The sequence below is a fragment of the Callithrix jacchus genome, chromosome 17 (assembly GCF_049354715.1).
Source record: "Callithrix jacchus isolate 240 chromosome 17, calJac240_pri, whole genome shotgun sequence".
NCBI lineage: Eukaryota > Metazoa > Chordata > Mammalia > Primates > Cebidae > Callithrix > Callithrix jacchus.
In genome coordinates, this window is record NC_133518.1 from 31,003,256 (window position 1) to 31,027,244 (window position 23,989).

A 23,989-nucleotide genomic window follows, 5' to 3' on the forward strand; every position below is an offset into this window, starting at 1 on the left:
ATGCCACTGACAGAAAATAAAGTTATAAATAAATAACCAAAGCTAGTGTGACTCTATCCAAAGATTCTGCATAATCCTTTTTAGAGTAATGAGGACTATAATGACAATCTTAAGCACACTAATTTTTTAAACGAAATATGACATATCTTAGTCTTATACATGGCATTGATGATATTCTTCCTCCAATGGATTATGAAGCAGGAAGTCTAGATATGAATAAAAGCAGTCCCTGAGTTACTGGAGTAGCTTGACCTCTCACAGGTGAAACTTGTAGTTCACATCAAGCCTGAGCAAGTATTTGGGCTGGTTTACATGTTAAACCAAACCGGAAGCTTAGCAAGGACACAGTTTCTTGCTTTGAAAGAGGCAGGCTAAGATATACGTATATCATTTTGTTCAACACTGAACTCCCCTCCCTTTTTTTCCTGCTTGGAGCTGACTCCTCCTTCCTGCAGCTCCGAGGATCACAGGCTGATTGAAGAACAGCGGTTCAGACGGGATTCTGTGCACAAGCTCCCTCTGACTGGCTCGCACTCGCGCTCTCTCTCTCTGTCCCCCGCTCCGCCCCTTTTCACCTTCAAAGCTGAAACCTACCTGACCATCTCCTGCCAGCTCTGGAATCAAATGCATCATTTTACCGCTCTTAAAAGTGAACAGGGTTTGATTATCTCAAGCTACAAGCTACTTTGCTCCGTAAGAAGAACCCTAAAGGATCCAGACATCATTGGTTTTCAATGTACCTGAAGAGTTTTTTTGCTTTCTTGCCTGAAACTTGATGGTGGGAAGGAGTTTTTGCTTTGTTTTTAATTGGAATGTTGAAAAGTTGTTTGTTCAGTTTTTTTTTATGCTTGAAATGGAACCTAATTTTTAAATATAGCTTGAGTCAGATCTAAAGGAGACATGCCTGACCATTTCCTGCAGGACTGACCAGGAGACTCTCTAGAGGGGAACTTGGTAGGAGAAATGAAATCTGATTTCCAGCAGCCGGTCTTTCTTTTGAGAAAATGATCAGACTAGTTGATAAGGGAAATTAAATATTGACCAAGGACAATGTCTTTATTTCTCAGTAACTTATCAACAAATGACTCTAGCCTTTGGAAAGAGAATCATAATTCTACGGACCTTTTAAATCCTCCAGGAACTCTGAATATCTATCTGTTTTGCTTGACATGTCTCCTGACTTTTGCAGCCTTGGTGGGCAGCATTTATTCACTAATTTCTCTGCTGAAAATGCAGAACAGAACCGTTGTGTCCATGCTTGTGGCTTCCTGGTCTGTGGATGATCTTATGAGCGTCTTATCGGTGACCATCTTCATGTTTTTGCAGTGGCCAAACGAGTTCCCCGGTTACTTCCAATTTCTGTGCACCACCTCTGCCTTATTGTATTTATGCCAGGGCCTCTCTAGCAACTTGAAGGCTACTCTCCTAGTCTCTTACAACTTTTACACGATGCACAGGGATGTGGGGAGCCAGGCAGCCTCCAGAAGATCGGGCCAGGTGGTCAGCGTGGTGCTGACGGTATGGACAGCCAGTCTGCTGCTCTCCGCGCTCCCGCTGTGCGGCTGGGGCGCCTTCGTGCGCACGCCCTGGGGCTGCCTGGTGGACTGCTCCAGCTCCTACGTGCTGCTGCTTTCTACCGTGTACGCTTTGGCCTTCGGAGTCCTCGTGGGCCTCTCGGTCCCCCTCACTTACCGGTTGCTGTGTTCAGAGGAGCCGCCGAGACTCCACGCCAACTACCAGGAAATTTCCCGTGGAGTTTCCACTCCTGGGACCCCTCCTACTATGAGGAGAGTACTTTCCCTGTCCCCGGAGGATGCTCCGGCCCCGAGTCTGCCGCGCTCTGGGGGATGCTCCCCGACCTTGGACCCGGTGTTCGGACTGGGTGCACCAGCTGCCGCGGGGGCTGGAGGCTGCAGGCGTGAGAACCGGGGAACTCTCTATGGCACCAGGAGCTACACCGTGAGCATAGCGCAGAAGCGCTTCGCTTTGATCCTAGCGCTTACCAAAGTCGTCCTTTGGCTGCCCATGATGGTAAAAGTGCAGTTGCTCACAAAGCGCGAGTGTGTGTGCCAGACAGTGTAAATGAGTGTTGGGACCAGCGTCGCTGGTTTGGGGAGTCACCAAGAGACGCACAGCGAAGTCCGCTTCCAAGTGTATCTCGCTGGATTTTAGAGACGCACTTAGAGGAAGGCAGGGCTAGCTGGCCGTAAAGCCTTAACTACTAGATGCTTCTCCTTTCAAAAGTCAGGGGCGTGGGGAGCGCTTTCTGTAGCAGGCTACTTAGTTTTGCAGATCGGTGTTGGCCAAGGATATTGACTCACACAGCAAAATCTTACAGTATTCAGAAAAGGAGAGGGAATTAAATCCCTTTCTCCCCGTTCCATTCCCGCCTAGTGAGGACGACGCCCATCCTCAGCAGGGCGGGAGAGAGGCGAGATGAGTTGTGGAGGGAGAAGAGAGGCGACAGAACAGGCTTTTGTTCCTCTCTCCAGGAGGAAGCCGAATCCAAATAAGAGATGGCAGAGTGGCGCCCCGCTGTGACAAGCGCGTGGGCAGAGGTGAGGGTCCAGGGAGGCGACAAAGGCCATGTTGAGAACCAGATGCAGGTTTCACGGACTCCTGTTTCCCAGCTAGCGTCCTCCACGTTGTAGACTGTGTCTTTCTGGTGGAGTCTTGAATAGGCAGCGGGCGCAGACCCGGCACTCAAAAGCAGAAACCCCTCCCAAGCCTGTGCTGTCTGGCTTAGCGGGGTGCGTCCCGCCGTTCCCAGGAGCCCACCCCCAAGGACAGGGCGCCAGCTCGAGCTCTCAAATCAGGAGAGGGAGCTGGAAAGGGAACTGAGGCAGCGTGCATGGGGAAAAGGCTTGGGAAGTATATAATGTGATTTTGGGTTAGGTCTAAAGTTCTCTTGCCCTTGCAGATGCACATGGCGGTCCAGAACGTCGTGGGGTTTCAGAGCCTTCCCTTGGAGACACTCAGCTTTCTACTTACCCTTCTGGCCACCACTGTAACCCCAGTGTTTGTCTTGTCCAAACGCTGGACCCACTTGCCCTGTGGCTGCATCATCAACTGCAGGCAGAACGCATATGCAGTGGCATCTGATGGGAAAAAAAGTAAGTCCTAAACATGGCCGTGATTGGCAGCAATATGCATTCAGTGACATTCAGAAAAGAGGTCTATTAACAAAGTTGCCTCAGCAGAGGATGAAGAGTCCAAGGACAAATGTAAATGGTAAACAGTGAGGAGAAATTATAACATGAAACAATCACTACCATCGTTTGGGGGGTAGATTTTAAATGATGCTGGTTGTCAAAAACCCCACGAAGTGCTTGTGGCACTGAATAATTATTTTAGGTTAAAAAAAAAGTTAAAGACGAATTCATTCAGCACACCATGTCAACGAAGTCACTTAGATGATATATGGATGGTGACATAGTTGTTAGCCCAGAATAGAAAATAAATTCCCCTCCCAAGGCTAGAATGAGATGTAGCATTGCTGTAAGAAGCTTGCATTTGAAAAAGGATTACTAACCCTCTGAAAGGAGCTGAAAACTCATCATGTTATAACCCATTATTATGTAATGGAACAGTAAAGAAAGGCATTTTTGTTGTTTTACTGCTTGTATTCTTCCAGGGTTTTGGAAAGTTTTCAGAGTAAGGAATCAGAGTGCTTGAAAACAGTTCCAAAACAAATCATAAGTGAAGGCTACACATACACACACACACACACACACACACACACACACACAAGGACCAAACACACAAAACCCTCAGTTTCAAAAAAAGACAGAAGTGACAGCTTGTTACTGTTGTGTTCATGTATGAATCTAACCAAGTTATTTACTTAAAAGAGATTCTGTGTTTTGAAGAGTACACCTAGAACGAGAGTGGAAGGCATGGTCAATTCCAAACTTCTCTACAGTATAATTGTTTCCATATTCTAAGACAGGAAAAGTTGAAGAATGAGCTGTATATTATGACTCTACCAGGAAGAAAAAGAATATCATTTTATTATTCCAGACAGAATATAGGATGTGCTATTACTTAATAATCTGAGAATCCATTAGTGTATGCTGCATTAACTGTCCTATTAATTGTCCTTTGTTCAGAGTATCCAAGTATATCATTATTATTATTATCATTTACAGACAGGGTTTCACTTGTTGGCCAGGCTGGCCTCAAACTCCTGACCTCAGGTGATCCACCCACCTTGGTCTCCCAAAGTGCTGGGATTATAGGCGTGAGCCACCGCACCTGGCCACAAGTATATTATTCTTTAACAGAGAAGGTTAAATAAAAACCGTCCATCTCAGGCTATTTTAGGGTTGTAAAATCTAGAGAATATCAAAGTATACTCTGCAATCAATTCAGCAACAAAATTATATTATATAATTAGCCACAAACTGTCCATTTTTCATATGTCATAGTGATGGCATTTAAAATTTAGAATGTCTACATATTTTTCATATGATTGGAAATTTTTTATTGTTAGGAATGTCATTAAGTAGTAGATGGCAGATGCATTTGTCTTTAAAATAACCTTAGAACTTATAATAATGATGTGTCTCTAAAGATTAATATCCAGAGCAAACAGTGACTGAGAAAATTAATAATAAACCTTTATGGGCCACTTATAGAACACATAACATAAAGGAAACAATTCACACACCTCAAAATTCTAACATTCTAACAAATCTTAACATTTTGCCACTAACCTAGTAAACCAGCCCTGTCTTATAACATCTAAAATTGTGAGAGGGATGAGTCTAGTGCCAGTGAAAATGAAAAGTCTTAGTGAATTGGTTGAAGGCAGTCAGTTTTAAGAAGTGGGAACCACCCATCTCAGAGCTGAAAGCAAAGCAAACAACAGACTTATTCTTGTCAATGACCTATGAAATATTCTACTTTCTGTACTGCACAGACAGAAGAATCTTAGAGCAGGCTAGCAGAATCAACAGTCACACACTTATCACAGGTTTGAAATGAAAACCCTATCCCTCAAGACCAAAATAATATTTTTTTCTAAAATTACCATTGCTTTTATTTGTGTTTATTTTAAAATTCCAAGAAGGACTTGAAATATGAAGGCTTGTAAAAAAGAAGCATGGCTTCACAAATACAACATTGTGGGAAACTTTAGTTTAAGATGCTTATAGTTCAAATGGCTCCCTTCCCTCTTATGATCCAGGCTGTGATATCATAAAATTCTGTTAATAACAACGATATGTTTCTACCATCTGAGAAGACACCATCAATTTTCCTACTGCTAGTATAACACAACAGAATTTTAAATCCCCAAAGGTAGCACATGCTTAGGTGGGCCAGGTGGTTGATCAGCTAGAGTATCTTAATTCTTTGATGGTTCCAGTTTTATGTTTAAACTTTTTGTCCATAACAAACTAAGATTCCCTCTCTTTACATCCTTTATCAGTGAACTTCAGAAGCGAGGGAAAGAAAATATTTTTTACTTACATTTACCATAGGTTAATTTTGAAGATGTAAATATAATTATACATCTCAACTTCACTAAATGGGAACTAAGAGACGTGCAACCAGAAAATGAATGTAAGTAGGAGAAAATAATTTGCAGAAATAATCATCCTCTTTTGTTTCCAACAAGAATCTGTACTATTAGTGTCTCAAAAGTGATTTTTTTTCCAAATGATTTTTAACATAGAGGTCTCAAGCGGTAGATATATTTGTTGGATATGGCTTTCAGACTCATTTTGCTTGCCTTACATGGTTTTTAAAAAGTTAAATGTCAAATACATTATATTTAAAAAAAACAGATTTGAGATCTTTTTTTCACAAAATCATAGTATATGGTAAGTGACATTACTCTGAAGAATTCTTTGTTTTTATAAGTTGATGTAATTACATCTAAAATTGAAATTGGCAAGATGTGATTAAAAGCAGAAGACTAGAGCTAATTCACCCTTTATTGAGGATTTTGGAAGAATGACAATTTTGTTTGTTAGAAAAAAATATTATATTTATTTTTCAGATTTTTAGTATAGATTTCAAAAGATTCTGCACAATACTCTGATGGCTTTTAAGTTTCTTGCAAGTTATTAATCAATGAAATATCTCTGACTTTCACAGGCACACACACAAAATACAAAAAAAAAGTTTTTTAAAAATCTCAACTGTGATTTTTTTAGTGACATAAAAGTAAGAGTCAGGAACCATAACACTGTCAAGACCTTCCTCTTAGAAATAAATCAGTATTTTTAGAGACATCTTTTCTTTGAAATCATATTTTATTCAGCTAGCATCACTGAGTCAAGGCTAACCATTCATATAACACCAAGCATGATTCTTACGATTGCTTTATTCATTCATTCATTCATTCATCCAATAAATAAATAAATATTTATTAGGAAAAAGTAACTATGTGTCTAGCACTGTGCTGCATGCTCAGTAAGAAACAGAAATTCCCAACCCATGACCCATGAGGTAAATTTGGTTCAAAGCTCTGTTTTTTAACCAATTTTTATAGTTACTTTTAACTGATTTAAATTACGGAGCGAAACCTTAAGATCAGGATATTTTATATCAAATCTATGAATCTGGTTTGTCTGAAAAATTAGAGTTATTGACAACACAATCCCTAATCTCCTCACAACAAAGTGGGTAGAGCCGAGAATCCTGCTTTAGATGGAGGAAGAACTTTTCTATATGCCTTTGTTAATAATTAATGTTACCTAATCAACACTTTTTTTCTGTCCTTGCTTCATTTAAAAAAAAGACCTAGTTTACCCTCAAGGAACTTAAAGATGATTAGTTTTGACTCTGATTCTCATATTTTCTTCAACATAGTTTTGATTATTAACTATGTTGTTTTAATGTATTTTTATAGGAATTCACTCCTTACAACCAGCTTCTCATCTTAACATTGTCAACTCTGATATTGTTATAACCTATTTTCTCAAATTGTCTCAGGTACATTAGTTATCTCGGTCAGAATTTGCCATAAGTGATAAGTCATTAACAAGAAATGCTCGTTAATTATACTTCATAAATTAATGCATTTCCTCTGACTTAAAAACAGCACATTGTGTAATTCTGCTACCATTAACATATTTCCTTCATGGGCTTGATTAGCAATACAGCAATTTCACATAGAGGCAAATAACTCTAATTCTGAAAACAGTTAGCTTTAAATTCATATAATTTTACCTGTAAGTAATCATCAGTAGGTTTCCTCTGTCAGCCCTTTTCTCCAGTGTAAAATAGAATCAATAAGTTTTTTACTATGTAAGGTTATTGGTGTTTTAAATGACATAATGGATGAACAAAACAGCTTCAGAATGTTCTGTCACTTCATGGTCTCTATGATAATCCTCCTTTATTTTCATAGCCTACCTCAGACTGCCTCTTGTCCCTTGTTATACGGAGGTGAAGTCTCCATTAACACATTCTGCACACTCCTTCAAAAACATTATTCATTTTTGCTTTATATATTTGATATTATAATATGCAACTAATAAAATTATAGTCATAGATATCAATTTTATGTTATATCACAAAATTGGGATTTTATAATAGCATTTGTTTTCTTAATGACCTTGAATTGACAATTTATCACTTTATATCTCTTTTGATAGAAACCCAACAATAATTTAAACATCGTTTTAGTTCCTTCACCTTACACACTGTTAAAACAAGTTAAACAGCATAACTTAACTTTACTTGACTATGTTACTAGAAAAGTTCAGTAAAAATATAAGTGAGACAGTATATAAAATATGAACATCTGTTGCTACTTTTATATTTTCTTTGAATCAGAATTTTTCTTGTTTGTGTTCTGACTCAAACAACAATGAATGATACTAATAATTTTTATTTTTCAGTCAGCAGAATTGGTTTATAAATCTTAGATTCTGAGAAACATTTCAGTAATAGAATCAGCATATGAATGACACAAAGGTGTATTCTAAAATGAATCAAATTTTACTTATTTTTTCCATAGAAAGTTTATAGTTCTTTATATATATTTTTCTACCAGAGACAGCTAAATGTCTCCCTATAAAACACAGAGCTATCAAAGTAGACAATTTGTTTGAAACAAACCATGTTTTGAGAGATAAAAGCAAAAACATTAAATTATATCTTGTCTACCACTTTGACACAACTTTATTCTTAATATATAACAATTATCTAGCATTTAGCAACATTCACACATAAAAATGGTATCACTTTCTGTCGGCTTGCTATTCTAAGACTTTGCATTCTGTCTTGCTTGTTATTCTAAGACTTTCATCACTCCATCAACTAATAGTACTATATTTAGTATATCATCATATTTCATCTGATTTAAAACATAAAAAGTTTGATGCATTACTGCTAAACTCTTCTTGTAATAATCAGCTTTATAGACATTGTAAAGTGCTTCAGTTTACAAAAATTAATAATCCGTCGAACTTTTTTTACCATTTCTTAAATCATTTTACATTGTTATTTTTTAGAATGTAAAAGCTGTTTTGTGGCATGGTCTAATTTTTATTATATGCATTTATACACATATAAATGCCAAAAAATTATATACCAAAATATTTAAAGCAGTTATATTTATTAGTGGTATTCTTAGCTGAGTAACTCACATAATATTAAGGCTACTTAATAATTAATTTCTAGCAAAACAAAATGTATAAATAATATATCTTATCCCAAAATATAAGGAAACTACAAAATAATTGGTAGACTAAGGAAAGCTAAAACAATGTATTTGAGAATTTTCTAATGTATGGCTAAGTTTTTGTTATGTAAGACTTCTTTAGAGATTGAAAGAGTTTTTAAGATTGTATGTATTTCAAGACCCTCATTCTGTAAATGAGAAAAATTAGGCATAGGGTGATAGGATAATTTTATGAGGCATAATTTCTTTGCATAATTGACAAGAAGTAAGTGTAGATAGTTTTAAAATTATAATAATCAGGTTGGATGCACTTTCTATTTTTATTTGCTATGTATATCCAATGTTGTTTTTATCTACCTTACTAGACATAACTGTTGTTTTTATTTTTACTCAGTCAAGAGAAAAGGCTTTGAATTCAATCTATCATTCCAAAAAAGTTATGGGATTTATAAAATAGCACATGAAGATTACTATGATGATGATGAAAATTCCATATTCTATCACAACCTGATGAACTATGAGTGTGAAAATACAAAAGACCCTCAGAAAGACGACGGTAACATCTTCAATGCTATAAAAGTAGAAATCAGCACCACGCCCTCTCTGGACAGCTCCACACAAAGAGACATCAACAAATGCATAAATACTGATATTACAGAAGCTAAACAGAATTCCGACAACAAAAAGGGTGTGTTTCCTGACAAAACAGGAGGTGATATTAACTATGAAGAAACTACCTTTTTTGAAGGGCCAGAAAGAAGACTGTCTCATGAAGAGAGTCAGAAACCAGATCTTTCAGACTGGGAGTGGTGCAGGAGTAAATCCGAAAGAACCCCTCGTCAGGTACAGTAAAGGTTGTTCTTCCTGTTAAATTAAAAGTGATACTAAACGTGACAGTCATGAAAAACGCTTTCAGTTGCTCATTTCATTCAATCAAGTCAAACATTAACTTCACTTGCCTCAACTAATTGTCTACTCAAGGACTTTTAAATTATTTTAATCAGTTATATACATTTTCATTTAAAATCTATACATGTTATAATTGGAAGAGTTAAACAGCCTCTTTAAGAAGAGTAGGGCACTCTTTTTTAACCTCATGCAACCTGCATAAATTCAGACTAGATTCCTCAGAACTCATGATCCAAATTAATTAAATTTGTAGATTTTATTTTTCCCTTCTCCATTCCAAAGGTATCTCATAAGTCTCCAAGGGAAGTTTTATTTTTAAGTAAAGGCAAATATTTATACAACTAGCAGTGAGAAGTGTTGCCCTGTTGAAAGTATATTAGGCAGCTTGCCTATCAGTCTTACTAGAACTAATCCCTCCAGTATCCAACCGAAAAAAATTATTCCAGAATGCATTCTGGCGAGCATTTGCAAGTCCCTAGGAATGTTCCATCTCCTTAAATATGGAAGAATGGTTTTATAATATTTTATAAAGCTAAGAGAATTTGCACTTGAATTTCTCATTTTTTCCTAGATTTCAGCCTTCCTAAAATGGTGAGGGATCCTTCTTATTTATTGAAATGGCAATGTGATATTGATATAAGATTTTTCTTTCCCCAAGCTCACATATGTGATAATTAAGTTGCCCTTGCTTTCCACACTATTGATTTCCTAGGAAAAAGGAGTCTTTTTTTCTACATGAGTTAATGGAAATCAGAATCTACATGCACCTTATCTCTAGAATCAAAAGCATGATTTTAGAAACACACTGCTAGGAATAATGTATTCACTGATCAAAAGTATGATCGTATAACACCAACTATAAATACAAGCAATAATTTGAGATTTTCTTCATTCTCATTGATTAAGTAAAACTAATAATCTCCTGATATCATTGTTTAAAAAGTGAGTTGAATAGTAAAATAAGGTGTATGAAATACAAGAAGAGACAATTGTGCATATTGTTGAGAGATTATGAATCAAAGGATAATATCACTAAATATTGGCTATAAATTAAATAATACAGTAAAAAGCAGAGGCCAAAAAACACCATTCTCCATATGTTTAGAAAAATGTGTTTCCCTAGCTAAGAGGGTAATTCCAGCAATTTAATCTCTAATTTTTTCCTGAATAATCTAAACCTCTTAGTTTTCTTGTACTTAGAAATTGTTAAGTAATATTCATGATGAAGCATGTGTGTGTGTGTGTGTTTGGACATCCCAATAACTTGTAACTACCTTCTGTGCTAGTCAACTATATCATACTTGTGATTACCCCTATGGATTACAAATATCCTGAATCTTACTCATATTTTTTGTTGTATTCTTTTATCACAAATGTATGTACTTCTAACATACTATATTGTTTAGTTTTGCTAGTTTTGAGCCTTCTAAAGATGGTATCATGCTGTATATAGTCTTCTGGGCCCTGCTTTTATTCATTTAACATTACTAAGTAGGTCAATTTTCTTATTTATTTCATCAAAACAGTGGGACTTATTATCTAACATACCACAACTTAATGCCGTAATTTAAAAATCTTGGTTATAGTTTGGAAAGTAGAGTCAAATAACTATAACTAGAAATGTGAAAGAATCAGACACTGCTTGCACATAAGTACATTGTCCTGGGAGAATGATGAACCACAATCACAATATTCTTTAAATCAAAAATTAAAATGATTTATGTAAAGTACAAAACTTTGATCAATTGAAATATCTTTCTTTTCTTTTCTTTTTTTTTTTTTTTTGAGACGGAGTTTCGCTCTACCCAGGCTGGAGTGCAATGGCGCGATCTCGGCTCACTGCAACCTCCGCCTCCTGGGTTCAGGCAATTCTCCTGCCTCAGCCTCCTGAGTAGCTGGGATTACAGGCATGCGCCACCATGCCCAGCTAATTTTTTTTTGTATTTGTAGTAGAGACGGGGTTTCACCATGTTGACCAGGATGGTCTCAATCTCTTAACCTCGTGATCCACCTGCCTCGGCCTCCCAAAGTGCTGGGATCACAGGCGTGAGCCACTCAGATATCTTTCAATTACAAATACTGACTTGTTAAATACAGATATTTAAACAACTATGATTATCAAGTTGTTCAGGAAACTTCTCTGAAATGGTCGCTATGAAAAATAATGATTAGTGGTAAGCTGGATAATAGAATATTCTGGAAAGGTAAAACTTCATATTTCCAGAGATGAATTAAATTTAATGAAATATTAACATAAGCTTTAAAACAATGGAAAACAATCCTTAAACCACAGACTGACATTTTTAGTATTCCCTTAATAAAAGTACCTGCGGTCTTTAAGTTTAGCCTTGCATACAAATACAAAATTTTAAGGTAAAAAAGTTTTACAAAATTCTATGAAACATTTTAAATCACGAAGTTTGAAATATTGATACTTTAATTTAAAATGTTACCAAAAACTCATTTAAGACTGAAAACCTTATGAGAACTTTTCCTAATACAAAAGACAGCTTTTAATTCTTGCCCTATTCTTCAGCAGCAAATAATATTGGAAGTAGATGATGACTTAGAAAGTATTTTCATTTTTATCTTTTTCTTCCCAGTGCATTTTCTTCTCTCAAAGCAATGTTAACATATGTGTCTTATACTGTGATGCATTAAACTGTGTGGTAGACACTGTAGTTACTCTATAAAAATACTACTTCTTTTGATTGTTTTATGGTTGTACTTTTTCAAACATTTAGGCTCAATTTATCAGTTTGTGTCTAATGGTACTGCATTTGATAGTATGTGTTCTTGGGATTTTTTTAAAAAGGCAGATTTGATTTTGAATATATTTAGTGAGCTCTCCTTTATTTGTACATTATGCCTTTTTAAATTAGAGTTTATGTTAACAAATTCTCAGTATATTTTCTTGCAAGTCCTGGTAGGAGTGAGAATATCATCACATCAAGGTTAAGGTATAGAAATGATAGTAACAGAATGGCTTTAGTAGATTTAAATGCGATCCAATAAAATTTATGAAGGTATTCATAAGACTGAAATTCAATTTTAACCTAGCCACGCAATTGCTTCTTTTTGAACCCCTAGTAAGTAGAAATCTAAAGCAGTTTACCATTTTAAAAGTTCAGAAAGAATAGTCAGAAATGTCAGAGTTTTTTTGTTAGAAAGTCTTAATGTGATAGCCACTGGTATGACTCTTTCTCAAGTGAAATGATGATTTTCTAGAACCCCAAATTTTGTCCTCTAAGAATAAAGGAAATTTGACTTATAAAATTGACTAGCTTGTGGGTGATCACTCTGTTTTCTCTTTTAATACTAAGTTCATAAAATTACCCTGAATTCAATTTTCTTTCCTTTTAATGTTTTGTTTTAGAGTTCCAGAAACTGACTCATTTATTTCTGTGAATGAAAAACATAGATATGCTGTAACTTTTAATCTATTTACAATCCTATCATTATAGGATTTGTAAGGTGTAAGTTCCTCCATTTTGCCAGTAGGATGTTTTAAAAACAGATTCTGAAATATTCCTTCTCAAATGAGAGACAAAGCTGGGGTGAAGGGGTGGAAGAGAATTGTTTTTAAATTTTCTACATAACCACTTAGTTTAAGTGACAAATAAAGCCAAGAAGAACTAATTTTAAAGTCGCCTGAGAATCAAGGAAATTTAATTTTCATTTTAAGGAAAATGTTTTAACTGTTTAAACATAGTTTTCTAAAGTTATGTTGTATCAGCTGTTAACAGAGTTTAGTGGCAGCACTGGTTTCTGTAATATATTTAAAATATTATTATTTAAGTAATTCTCATAGGAAACTACAGAAACCAAGAGCCAGCTAGACTATTTTGAGTTCTTTAGGTAACAGCTCTCAAATTTTAATGTACATACAAGTCAAATGGGTATCTTAGTAAAATGTAGGTTTTGATTGATTAGTTATGAGATGGGATCCACGATTCTGCATTCCTAATAAGCTTCCAGATGATTTCTATACAAAACAAAGGTCCCACCTCAGACCTATAGAATCAAACTCCTTCAGTTGGCTAATATGCACATTTACAATTTTAAAGCACTGCTTTAGATTCTAATTGCTAGATAATGGGCATGAGTTTAAAGAGCAGGGCAAAATTAATTCTTTCCATTTAATATATGACCCATAAAATAAAAGGCTAGAAGAAAATACCCAATATGCATATCTCTTTCCTTTTCCTAAAAACTGTGCATCTTTTCTTTTGACTTAAAAAAATAAGCTATTTAAAAATTAGGCACATATATTGCTGTTTTCTGTGATATTATTAGCTTAAAATGCAGATGCTTAAACTTGTCTCTGTGTAATTTCTGACATTTTAAATGAAAAGACCATAGTAGAAAAAAATCCACTTAAAACCTATTTATAGCCTTAACCTGGTCATCTTAACAGAAATGATTATCTGGAATGTACTTTATTTTTAACTGCATCCATTTTGAAGTGGTTAGTTTATTACTCACTGTTCAAAAACTTGAAAATTTGCTACACTGCTTAGCTTTTTAAAAAGTATTAACTTCATTGTTTTTATGATTATTAACTAACATATAATTATTGCAGAAAATCTAGATATTGCTGATAAGCAAAGTAAAAACTCACTTCCACCTACCCAGAGTTAGCCACTGTTTATATTTTGTTGTATAAAATGTCAGGCTCTTTTCTATGCATATATTTTTACTTTTGACCAAAAAAAAAAAAAAATGGCCCTGTTGCATGTACTACATGTGGTCTGCTTTTCATCACTTAACAGCCTAACTTTAACCTCAATTTCATTGTTCCAGCCCTTTGTGTCAACAGCTTAGAGTGGCTATTTGAAATGTGGCTTCAAACTCATTCATGAATATAAATTTGTTCTCAAGTATGTAAAGTCTTCAAAGTTGAACGTAGGGGAATTTTATTCTAAACTACTTCAGATATTCCATAGTACATTTTGTGATCCTCACAGCATGCATCATTTGCCGCAATGAGTGAAATAGCTCTAACTGCTCACTTTCTACGAATTCAAGGGAATTAGCATTGGATCAAAGCTTGTGTAAAATCATACCATTTACCTGTTAGCTAAGAATTCTGTTAATGTTCTCATAAAACTCTCCTGGCTTAAGAAAACCTAAAAGATATGTACTAAAACGACCCAACTATGGCTTGAATCTCTTCTAGGTTACCCTCTACTTGAACTCAAGTGTCAAGGAACTAACTATATTTTTTAAACTTTTTATTGTGAACTAATATATGACCTAAAAAACAGTTGCAAAAAATAATATAGAGAGTTTCAATATATCTTCAATTCAGTTTCCACTAATGTAAACCTGTTATACTGTACAATGCCATTATCAAGAAATTAATAACTAATCTCTTAATTTTATTTCAGTTTCACCAATTGTTCTCTTTCTGGTTCTGGATCTAATCCCAGATAATATATTGTACTTGTTTTTATCTCTCCTTACCTCCAATTTGTAACAGCTTCTTAGTCTTTCTTCGTCTTGCATGATGTTGACTCTTTTGAAGACTACTGGCCAATTTTGCTTTGTTTATGGAATACCCCTCAATTAGTATTTCTTACATTTTCAAATGATAAAATTGAAGTCATGAGTATCACAAAAGTGATGTTTGTCTTTTCCAGTGCTTCATACTAAAAGGTGCATGATGTTGATACATCTTATGATAGTGATGTGAACTTTGATAACTTCATAAAATTGGTGTCTGCCAGATTTCTCCATGTAAAGTTTCTGTTTTTCCCCCTTGTAATTTTTATGCATCTTGTGGAGAGACATTTTGAGACTATGAAGATATTATGCTTCATATCACAATTTACCTACTAACTTTAGAATTCAGTGATGAATCTTGCCTGCAACAATTATTATGTGATGGTAATTTTCTATTTCTACCTTTTTTTGTTTCAGTCTTTGTATATTATGAATAATGCTGTGGTAGACATTTTATACATGATTCCTGATGCACATAAACACATATTTTTCTTTTCTTTTTATTACAATAGGTTTTTAGGAAAACAGGTGTTGTTTGGTTATACGAATAAGTTCTTTAGTGATGCTTTCTGAGATTTTGGTGCACCCATCACTCCAGTAGTGTACACTGTAACCAATGTGTAGTTTTTAATCCCTAACCACCCCCCACCCTTTCCCCTGAGTCTCCAAAGTCCAATGTATCATTCTTATGTCTTTGTGTCCTTATAGCTTAACTCCCACATATGAATGAGAACATACAATGTTTGATTTTTTATTCCTGAGTTGCTTCATTTAGAATAACAGTCTCTAATTCCATGCAGGTTGCAGAGAATGCCATTATTTTGTTCCTTATTATGTAGTATTCCATGGTGTGTATGTATATGTGTGTGTGTATATATATATATATATATATATATATATATATATATATATATACATATATCACAATTTTTTATCATCTCTGATTAATGGACATTTGTGCTGGTTCCATATTTTTTGCAATGGCAAATTCTGCTGCAGTAAACATGCATGTGTAAGTATCTTTTTCATATACTGACTTCTTTTCCTCTTGGTAGATATCTACTAGTGGGATTGCTGGATCAAACAGTAGGTCACTTTCAGTTCTTCAAGGAATCTCCACACTGTTTTCTATAGTGATTGTACTATTTTACATTACAACCAACAGTGTAAAAGTGTTATCTTTTTACCACATCCCTGATGACATCTATTATTTTTTTATTTTATAATTATGGCCATTCTTGCAAAAGTGAGGTGATATGGCATTGTGATTTTGATTTGCATTTCCCTGATGATTAGTGATGTTGAGCATTTTTCTATGTTCTTCTGGTCATGTGTATATCTTCTTTTGAGAATTGTCTATTCATATCCTTAGCCCACTTTTTGATGGGATTGTTTTTTTCTTTATGACTTGTTTAAATTCTTTGTAGATTCTACATATTAGTCCTTTTTCAGATGTATAGATTGTGAACAGTTTTTCTCACTCTGTGACTTGTCTGCTAACTCTGCTGATTACTTCTTTCACTGTGCAGAAAGAAGTAATTTTAGTTTACTTAAGTACCATCTATTTATTTTTATTTTTGTTGAATTGGCTTTTGAGTTCTTGGTCATTAAGCCTTTGCCTAAGTAACATCTACAAGGCTTTTTCCAGTTTTATTCTATGGAATCTTTATGGCCTCAGGTCCTAGATTAAACTCTTGATCAATCCTGAGTTGACTTTTATATAAGGTGAAAGATGAGGATCCAGTTTCTTTCTTCTACATGTGGCTTGCCAATTATCCCAGCACCATTTGTTGAATAGGGTGTCCTTTCCCCACTTTATGTTTTTGTTTGCTTTGCTAAAGATCAGTTGACTGTAAGTACTTTGTTTTACTTCTGGGTTCTCTATTCTGTTCCATTGGTCTCTGTGCCTATCTTTATACCAGTACCATGTTATTTGGGTGACTATGGCCTTGTAATATAGTTTGAAGTTGGGAGATGTAGTGCCTCCAGATTTGTTCTTTTAGCTTAGTCTTGCTTTGGGTATGTGGGCTCTTTTTTTGGTTCCACATTAATTTTAGGATTGTTTTTTTTTCTAGTTCTGTGAAGGACTGATGGTGGTATTTTAATGAGAATTGCATTGAATTGGTAGATTTATTTTGGTAGTACGGTCATTTTCACAATATTGATTCTACCCATACGTGAGCAAAGGATGTGTTTCCATTTGTTTGTGTCATCTAGGATCTCTTTCAGCAATGTGTTGTAGCTTTCCTTGTAGAGGTCTTTCACTTCTAGGGAGTTTATTGGTTTTGCAGCTAAGGTGAAAGGGGTTGAGTTCTTGATTTGATTCTCAGCTTGGCTGCTGATGGTGTATAGCAGAGCTACTGATTTGGGTACATTAATCTTGTATCCAGAAACTTTGCTGAATTCTTTTATCAGTTCTAGGAGCTTTCTGGAGGAGACTTTAGGGTTTTCAAAGTAAATGATCATATTGTCAGCAACTAATGAGAGTTTGACTTGCTCTTTACCAATTTGGATGCCCTTTATTTCTTTCTCTTTTCGGATTGCTCTGGCTAGGACTTCCAATATTGTGTTGAAGAGGAGTGGTGAGAGTAGGCATCTTTGTCTTGTTCCAGTTCTCAGAGGGAATGCTTTCAACTTTTCCCCATTCAGTATTATGTTGGCTGTGGGTTTATCATAGAAAACCCATAACACGTTTATACCATTTTAAGGATTCAAAAATTTTTAATGTCCAACCTCCAGAGACATAATGCTGGACTCACCAACATTTGAAAGATGGGCACAGGAAGAATCAATATCAAAAAGAATGAGAAGATACAAGAAGAACAGGGCATATGTCTCCTTTCTAGGAAGCCAAAAGAAAAGAGAGTTCAAAGATCAACTCCGAGGCCATGGAAGAAAAGCACTGAATATAATCCCCTGAAAATTGAGTGAGTTTGTTGGGTTTACCACAGGCAGTGCCACACACTGCTGCTGATGACACTAGCAATACTATTATCCATACAGTTCTGCTGATTATATTAGCAATACATGTTAACTGTTAATAATAACTAGCAATACTAATGGATGATACTGGCAATACATGTTAACTGCTAACATGTCAAATACAGTGCTGCTGATGATACTAGTAATACATGTTAACTGATGATACTAGCAATACATGTTAACATTCTTGGTCTTTCTAGATGCCAGGCACTATTCCAAGTACTCTTAATGTGTTGAATTATTTAATCCTCACATCAACTCTTTATTATCCCATTTTGTAAATGAGAATGTTAAAATAGCCTATTTACAGTGACATACCTAGTAGGCAAAAGAGCATCTCGAAACTTATGATGTCCAAATTAGAACTTTTTTCCCAAACCTAATGTGTACCTCTTCATGATTCCCCATTTCAGTCATTAAATAAACCTGCAGATCAGTGGCATTTTGTTTCTTTAGTCAGGTCATCTCTTCATTTCATTTCATGCATTAAGTGAATCCATTTTTCTAATTACACAAACCAGAAAGTGCAGAATAATGCTTTCTCTCTCACCCATGTTTTTTGTTTTGTTTTTTTCTTCTTATTTTGCCATTTTCCAAGTTAAATCAGTGACTAAATGTTGTCTCAGTCTCTTGCTTAGAATCTGTCAGTGGTTCTGCATTGCCTATATAATAAGTATCCTGGGATAAGGCTCTTGTCTGTATTTCCAGCCTCACTCTCAAAGTGTTCCTAGAGCTTGAATAGTTTTTACATATTAAGGGACTTCTATCTTTTTCTCTTTTATAAATTGTTGTTATATTTTTCCAATATTATAGGGATTTCCTTTTCTTCGTCTTCTAATTTTTAACAGTTGTTTACATATTAGAAATATTAATTCTTCATCCATTATATACTATGTTAATATTTTTATCATTTATCAGATGGCTTTTGATTTTTATGGTATTTTTACCATGTACAATCTTTTATTTGTTTATAATAAAAACATCAGCCTTTTTATTAATTGCATTTGGATTTTTTTTAGTAATAGTTAGAAATCCAGTTTATTTTATTTTATTTTATTTTTTATTTTTGGAGATAGTCTCGCTCTGTCGCCAAGGCTGGAGTACAGTGGCGTGATCTTGGCTCACTGCAACCTCCGCCTCTTGGGTTCAAGCAATTCTCCTGCCTCAGCTTCCCAAGGAGCTGAGACTACAGGTCCTCACCGCTATGCCCAGCTAATTTTTTGTATTTTAGTAAAGATGGGGTTTCACCATGTTGCCCAGGCTGGGTCTCAAACACCTGAGCTCAGGCAATCCACTCATATTGGATTGGCCTCTCCTATTGCTAGGATTACAGGTATGAGCCACTGCACCCAGCCGGAAATCCAGTTTAAACTAGAACTCACCCATGCTTTCTTCGAAGTACTTGTATGACTTAATTATTTCTATTTGATCCCAAGAGCATTTAGAATTTACTTTTGTGTTAGGTGAAGGATATGGGTATAATTACATACTTTTTCCAAATGGTTGCTTATCATTATTAAAAAATATTATTTATTTAAAGGTAAATCATTACCCACAGTGAGTTATAATCTTTATCTTATACATTTCTATTTCTTTCTTTCTTTTTTTTTTTTTGACAGAGTTTGCTGTTATGTCCAAGCTGGAGTGCAATGGTGCAGTCTTAGCTCACTGCAAACTCCGCCTCCCAGGTTCAAGCAATTCTCCTGCCTCAGCCTCTCAAATAGCTGGGTTTCAGGCATGTGCCACAATGCTGGCCTAATTTTTGTATTTTTAGTAGAGACGGGGGTTTTATCATGTTGGTCACGTGGGTCTCAAACTCCTGACTTAGGTGATCCACCCAAAGTATAGGGATTACAGGCATAAGCCACCACCCCCAGCCTCTGGGCTTTCTATTCCACTATCCATTTGTTCCTGCACTGGCACTTCACTGTTTTAACTAAAGGCTATTACAGTGACTTTTAATGTCTGATAGGGATGATTCATCTATAATTTTTGGTATTTTTCTATTCTTGCCTGTTTGTCGTTTCATTTCAAATTTAATTTCAACTTGTCTAACTCCATAAAATAGCTTCATCAGGATTGTGTTCAATGTATAAATTAACTCAGAGAGAACTAATATCTTTATAATGTCAAGTTGCCCTATGAAAGAACAGGGGATGTCTTTCCATTTGCTCTGGACTATTCTTGTATCTTTTTTTGTAAAAAATTTTGTTTTCTTCCTGTAAGTTTTATGTATTTTTTAAAGTTTATTTCTATGTATGCCATCTTTTTTTTTTTTTTTTGAGATGGAGTCTAGTGCTGTCGTCACCTAGGCTGGAGTGCAGCTCACTGCAACCTTTGCCTCCTGGGTTCAAGTGACTCTCCTGCCTCTGCCTCCTGAGTAGCTGGGACTACAGGTATGTGCCACCATGCCTGGCTAATTTTTTATTTTGAGTAGAGACGGGGTTTCACTGTTAGCTAGAATGGTCTTGATTTCCTGACCTCATGATCTGCCCACTTCAGCCTCCCAAAGTGCTGGGATTACAGGCATGAGCCACCATGCCTGGCAGTATTCAATCTCTTTTGTCTTCAGTATAAATGAGGTTTTACTCTACCATTATGCCCTATTACTGGCTATTATTTTTCTATATTTAAGGTATTGATCTATTCCCATTTATTTTATATCTGTCACATTACTGAATTCTTTCATTGTTTAAATTTATTTTATCATTATCAAAAATTTCTAAGTATAGTATCATATCATCTGCAAATAGAGTTTGCTTTACTACTTCTTTATCAATTCTTATGCCTATGTTCAATTTCCCTTGTCTGATTACATTGGCTAACACTGTTAAAACATTGTCCAATAGTGGAGGAGGTGGTAAGTATTGTTGCCTTCTTCTTGACCTTAGTGGAAAGCTTTTGGATGTTTTCCTGTTAAGAAAGATACCACCTCCCACTACTTTGTGAGGCAGCTAATTTAAATTTCTCATGCTGTTGCTGCTGCTGCTGCTGCTGCTGCTGATCATGATTATACCTACTATTTACTGAACACTTGCTATGTTTTACACAAGGTTCTAAGTACTTTACAAAAAATTGCTCACTTAGCATTCACAAAAACTCCATGTGGTTGGTACTGTTACTCAATTTTACAGATGAAAAAACTGAAGCACAGAGAAGTTAAGCCTAAAGTCTGTCCAAGCCCGTGAACAAACTTAGGTTATCTGATTCCAGAGACAGTCCCTATGTTCACTACAGTCCATATGTTCACTACCATACACCGCTTCAGAGAGCTAATTTTGACAGTTAGTAATCCTTTCCTACACTGAGTTTAAATCTATTCCTTTCAAAGAGGCAGATTAATATCACCTAAGGGATCTTTAACTATGTCACAAGCTCATACGCAGAAGTTCTGATTTAATTGGTCTTGAGTGAGATTTTGGTATTATTCTCTAAAACTCTGTGTGCATATTTGAAAAATATATAACACAGAACTTATATTTAGAATACATAACTTATAAAGAACACCAATAATCCAACAAGAAACAACAGCCAACCCAATAGTATGTGAGCAAAAGATTTAAATTGGTACTTTGTGTAAAGGGAAATCCACATAATTGTGGCCCTGTGTAAAGGTATACCATGTCATTAATAATCAAGATATCTCAATTAAAATAAATGAGTGACTTCTGCACACTCACACAATTAGCTCAGATTAAGTAGGCTGAAAATTTCAAGAGTTCATGGGAATATGGAAAAACATAAACAAATATAAACTGTTGGCAGGATAAATTGTTAAAAATCACTTTGTAAAACAGGTTAGCAATATTTTCAAAAGTTAAATATATTAATGCCTTATGCTTCAGCAATGACATTCTTGGTTACACATCCTAGAATTATACTGTCCAATACACTAACCACTAGTCACATGTGGTTGTTTACATCTAGATAAATTAAACACTTTTTAAATTTAAAACTTGGTTCCTCAGGTACACTACCACAGCTCAAGTACTCAGTAACCAGATGTGGCTGGTGACTACTATAGTGAACAGTATCCATATGGAACATGACCATCTTGCAGTTCTATTGGATAGTGCCACCTAGAACATATTTACATTTTGGGAACTCTTTTTTTTTCATAGCACTAGCATTTAGGAATACACCAAAAGTTCATCAACATTAGAATATATTGTTGAATTATTTTTACAATAGAATACTACATACAGAATTGTATTTTCCATGAAGCCACTGAAGCTTAAACTTTTGGCCTCTTGCTTGTGCTAATCTCTTCCAAGGCTGGGAGGATCCTTATCAATGTGTCCATGTGGTAATATGTTTTCATAAAATTAACAAAAAGAAGATTTCTGTACTTTTTTAAAGCACAAAGCTGGCCGGGTGCGGTGGTTCACGCTTATAATCTCAGCACTTTGGGAGGCGGAGGTGGGTGGATCACGAGGTCAAGAGATGGAGACCATCCTGGTCAACAAGGTGAAACCCCGTCTCTACTAAAAATACAAAAATTAGCTGGGCATGGTGGTGTGCACCTGTAATCCCAGCTACCCAGGAGGCTGAGGCAGGAGAATTGCTTGAACCCAGAAGGCGGAGGTTGCGGTGAGCCGAGATCGTGCCATTGTACTCCAGTCTGGATAACAACAGCAAAACTCCGTCTCAAAAAAAAAAAAAAAAAAAAAAGACAAAGCTATCTAAGCTTTCAAGACCCTTGAAATCTGGTTCTACCGCTAACTAAAAAAGAACAAAACAAACTAAAGCTAACAAAACATGAATGAGTTTGGAAAACCTAATGACAGAAGTGAAGCATAAGAAGCACTAACACCCTTCAGCCATTTTTACCTATGCTACTGCCTAGCCATAAAGCATCCCATGTTGTACATTTATCATCTGTTGTTTGGACCCAATTATGTCTTCTCTCTGTTAAATTTTATCCTACTTCCTTTAGACTATTCTTCCTAAATTTCCATAATCTTTTCTAATGCTGTAAAAAATGCTTTCAGGGCCGGGCGCGGTGGCTCAAGCCTGTAATCCCAGCACTTTGGGAGGCCGAGGCGGGTGGATCACGAGGTCAAGAGATCGAGACCATCCTGGTCAACATGGTGAAACCCCGTCTCTACTAAAAATACAAAAAATTAGCTGGGCATGGTGGCGCCTGCCTGTAATCCCAGCTACTCAGGAGGCTGAGGCAGGAGAATTGCCTGAACCCAGGAGGTGTAGGTTGCGGTGAGCCGAGATCGCGCCATTGCACTCCAGCCTGGGTAACAAGAGCGAAACTCCGTCTCAAAAAAAAAAAAAAAATGCTTTCAGATGCTGATCCTAAGATCTGGCTTCTGTATTGTCATTCCAAAGTTTGTGTCACCATGAACTTAATGAGTTATCCTTCATGTTTCTATCCAAATTGTTCACTGTAGATCAAGACAGGGCCAAAGACAGAAGCCTGCCATACACTACTAGAAACAAGTCCTCTCATTCACTTTGATTTATTTAAAAACACTGTTAATATTCTGGGTTTCAATAGTTATTAATTTCCTTAGTTGTTCTTGCAGTCAATATGCTTTTCCTCCCTTTTGTTCACAAGGATATTATTAGGAAATTAGAAGACACTTGAATAGAACACTAAAACGAAATTTTCAAATGCATTCCTTTCATCTGCCCTTAGTTTATTCAGTAAGTATTTTTCAAAGATGCACTGTGGATATAAACATATAAGCCTCCTGCTTTCAAGTTCCTCACAGGCAAATATGTGAAGAAGATTTTCAAACAATTAGCTGTACTTCAGTGAGAACGAAAGTGTACAATGTACTTACAGACCACAGAAGGTCTACGTAGTGGTATGTACAGCAACATTGAGGAAGAAAGGAATTGATCTACAAACACTTAGTTGTAGATAATTCATACTGTGTCCTGGTCTTACAGCTTTTTTTTTCTTGGCTCTCAAACTCGGTCTTTTCATCTTAGAAAGAT

At 35.7% G+C, this 23,989-nt stretch overlaps 1 protein-coding gene and 1 long non-coding RNA gene across 8 annotated transcripts in view; one reads left to right on the forward strand and one right to left on the reverse strand.

The window, feature by feature from the left end:
- Positions 1-23,989, reverse strand: part of LOC108588780 (uncharacterized) — a 428,081-nt gene that overhangs the window by 327,932 nt on the left and 76,160 nt on the right. For 5 of the 6 annotated variants that reach the window (XR_013528527.1, XR_013528526.1, XR_013528528.1 and 2 more), the window contains exon 3: positions 9,376-9,502. This is a non-coding gene — a long non-coding RNA (uncharacterized LOC108588780). Of the gene's footprint in view, positions 1-1,037; positions 3,099-9,375; positions 9,503-23,989 lie in introns of those variants that run through there. The other variant, XR_008477374.2, reaches the window with a different exon arrangement.
- Positions 507-23,989, forward strand: part of GPR149 (G protein-coupled receptor 149) — an 88,245-nt gene continuing 64,762 nt past the window's right edge. The window contains exons 1-3 of one of the 2 annotated variants that reach the window (XM_002759472.6): positions 507-2,031; positions 2,921-3,113; positions 9,033-9,481. In XM_002759472.6, the coding sequence (XP_002759518.3) occupies positions 1,051-2,031; positions 2,921-3,113; positions 9,033-9,481 (1,623 nt within the window). In that variant the 5' untranslated portion in view covers positions 507-1,050. The remainder of the gene's footprint in view (positions 2,032-2,920; positions 3,114-9,032; positions 9,482-23,989) is intronic. The other variant, XM_035277811.3, reaches the window with a different exon arrangement.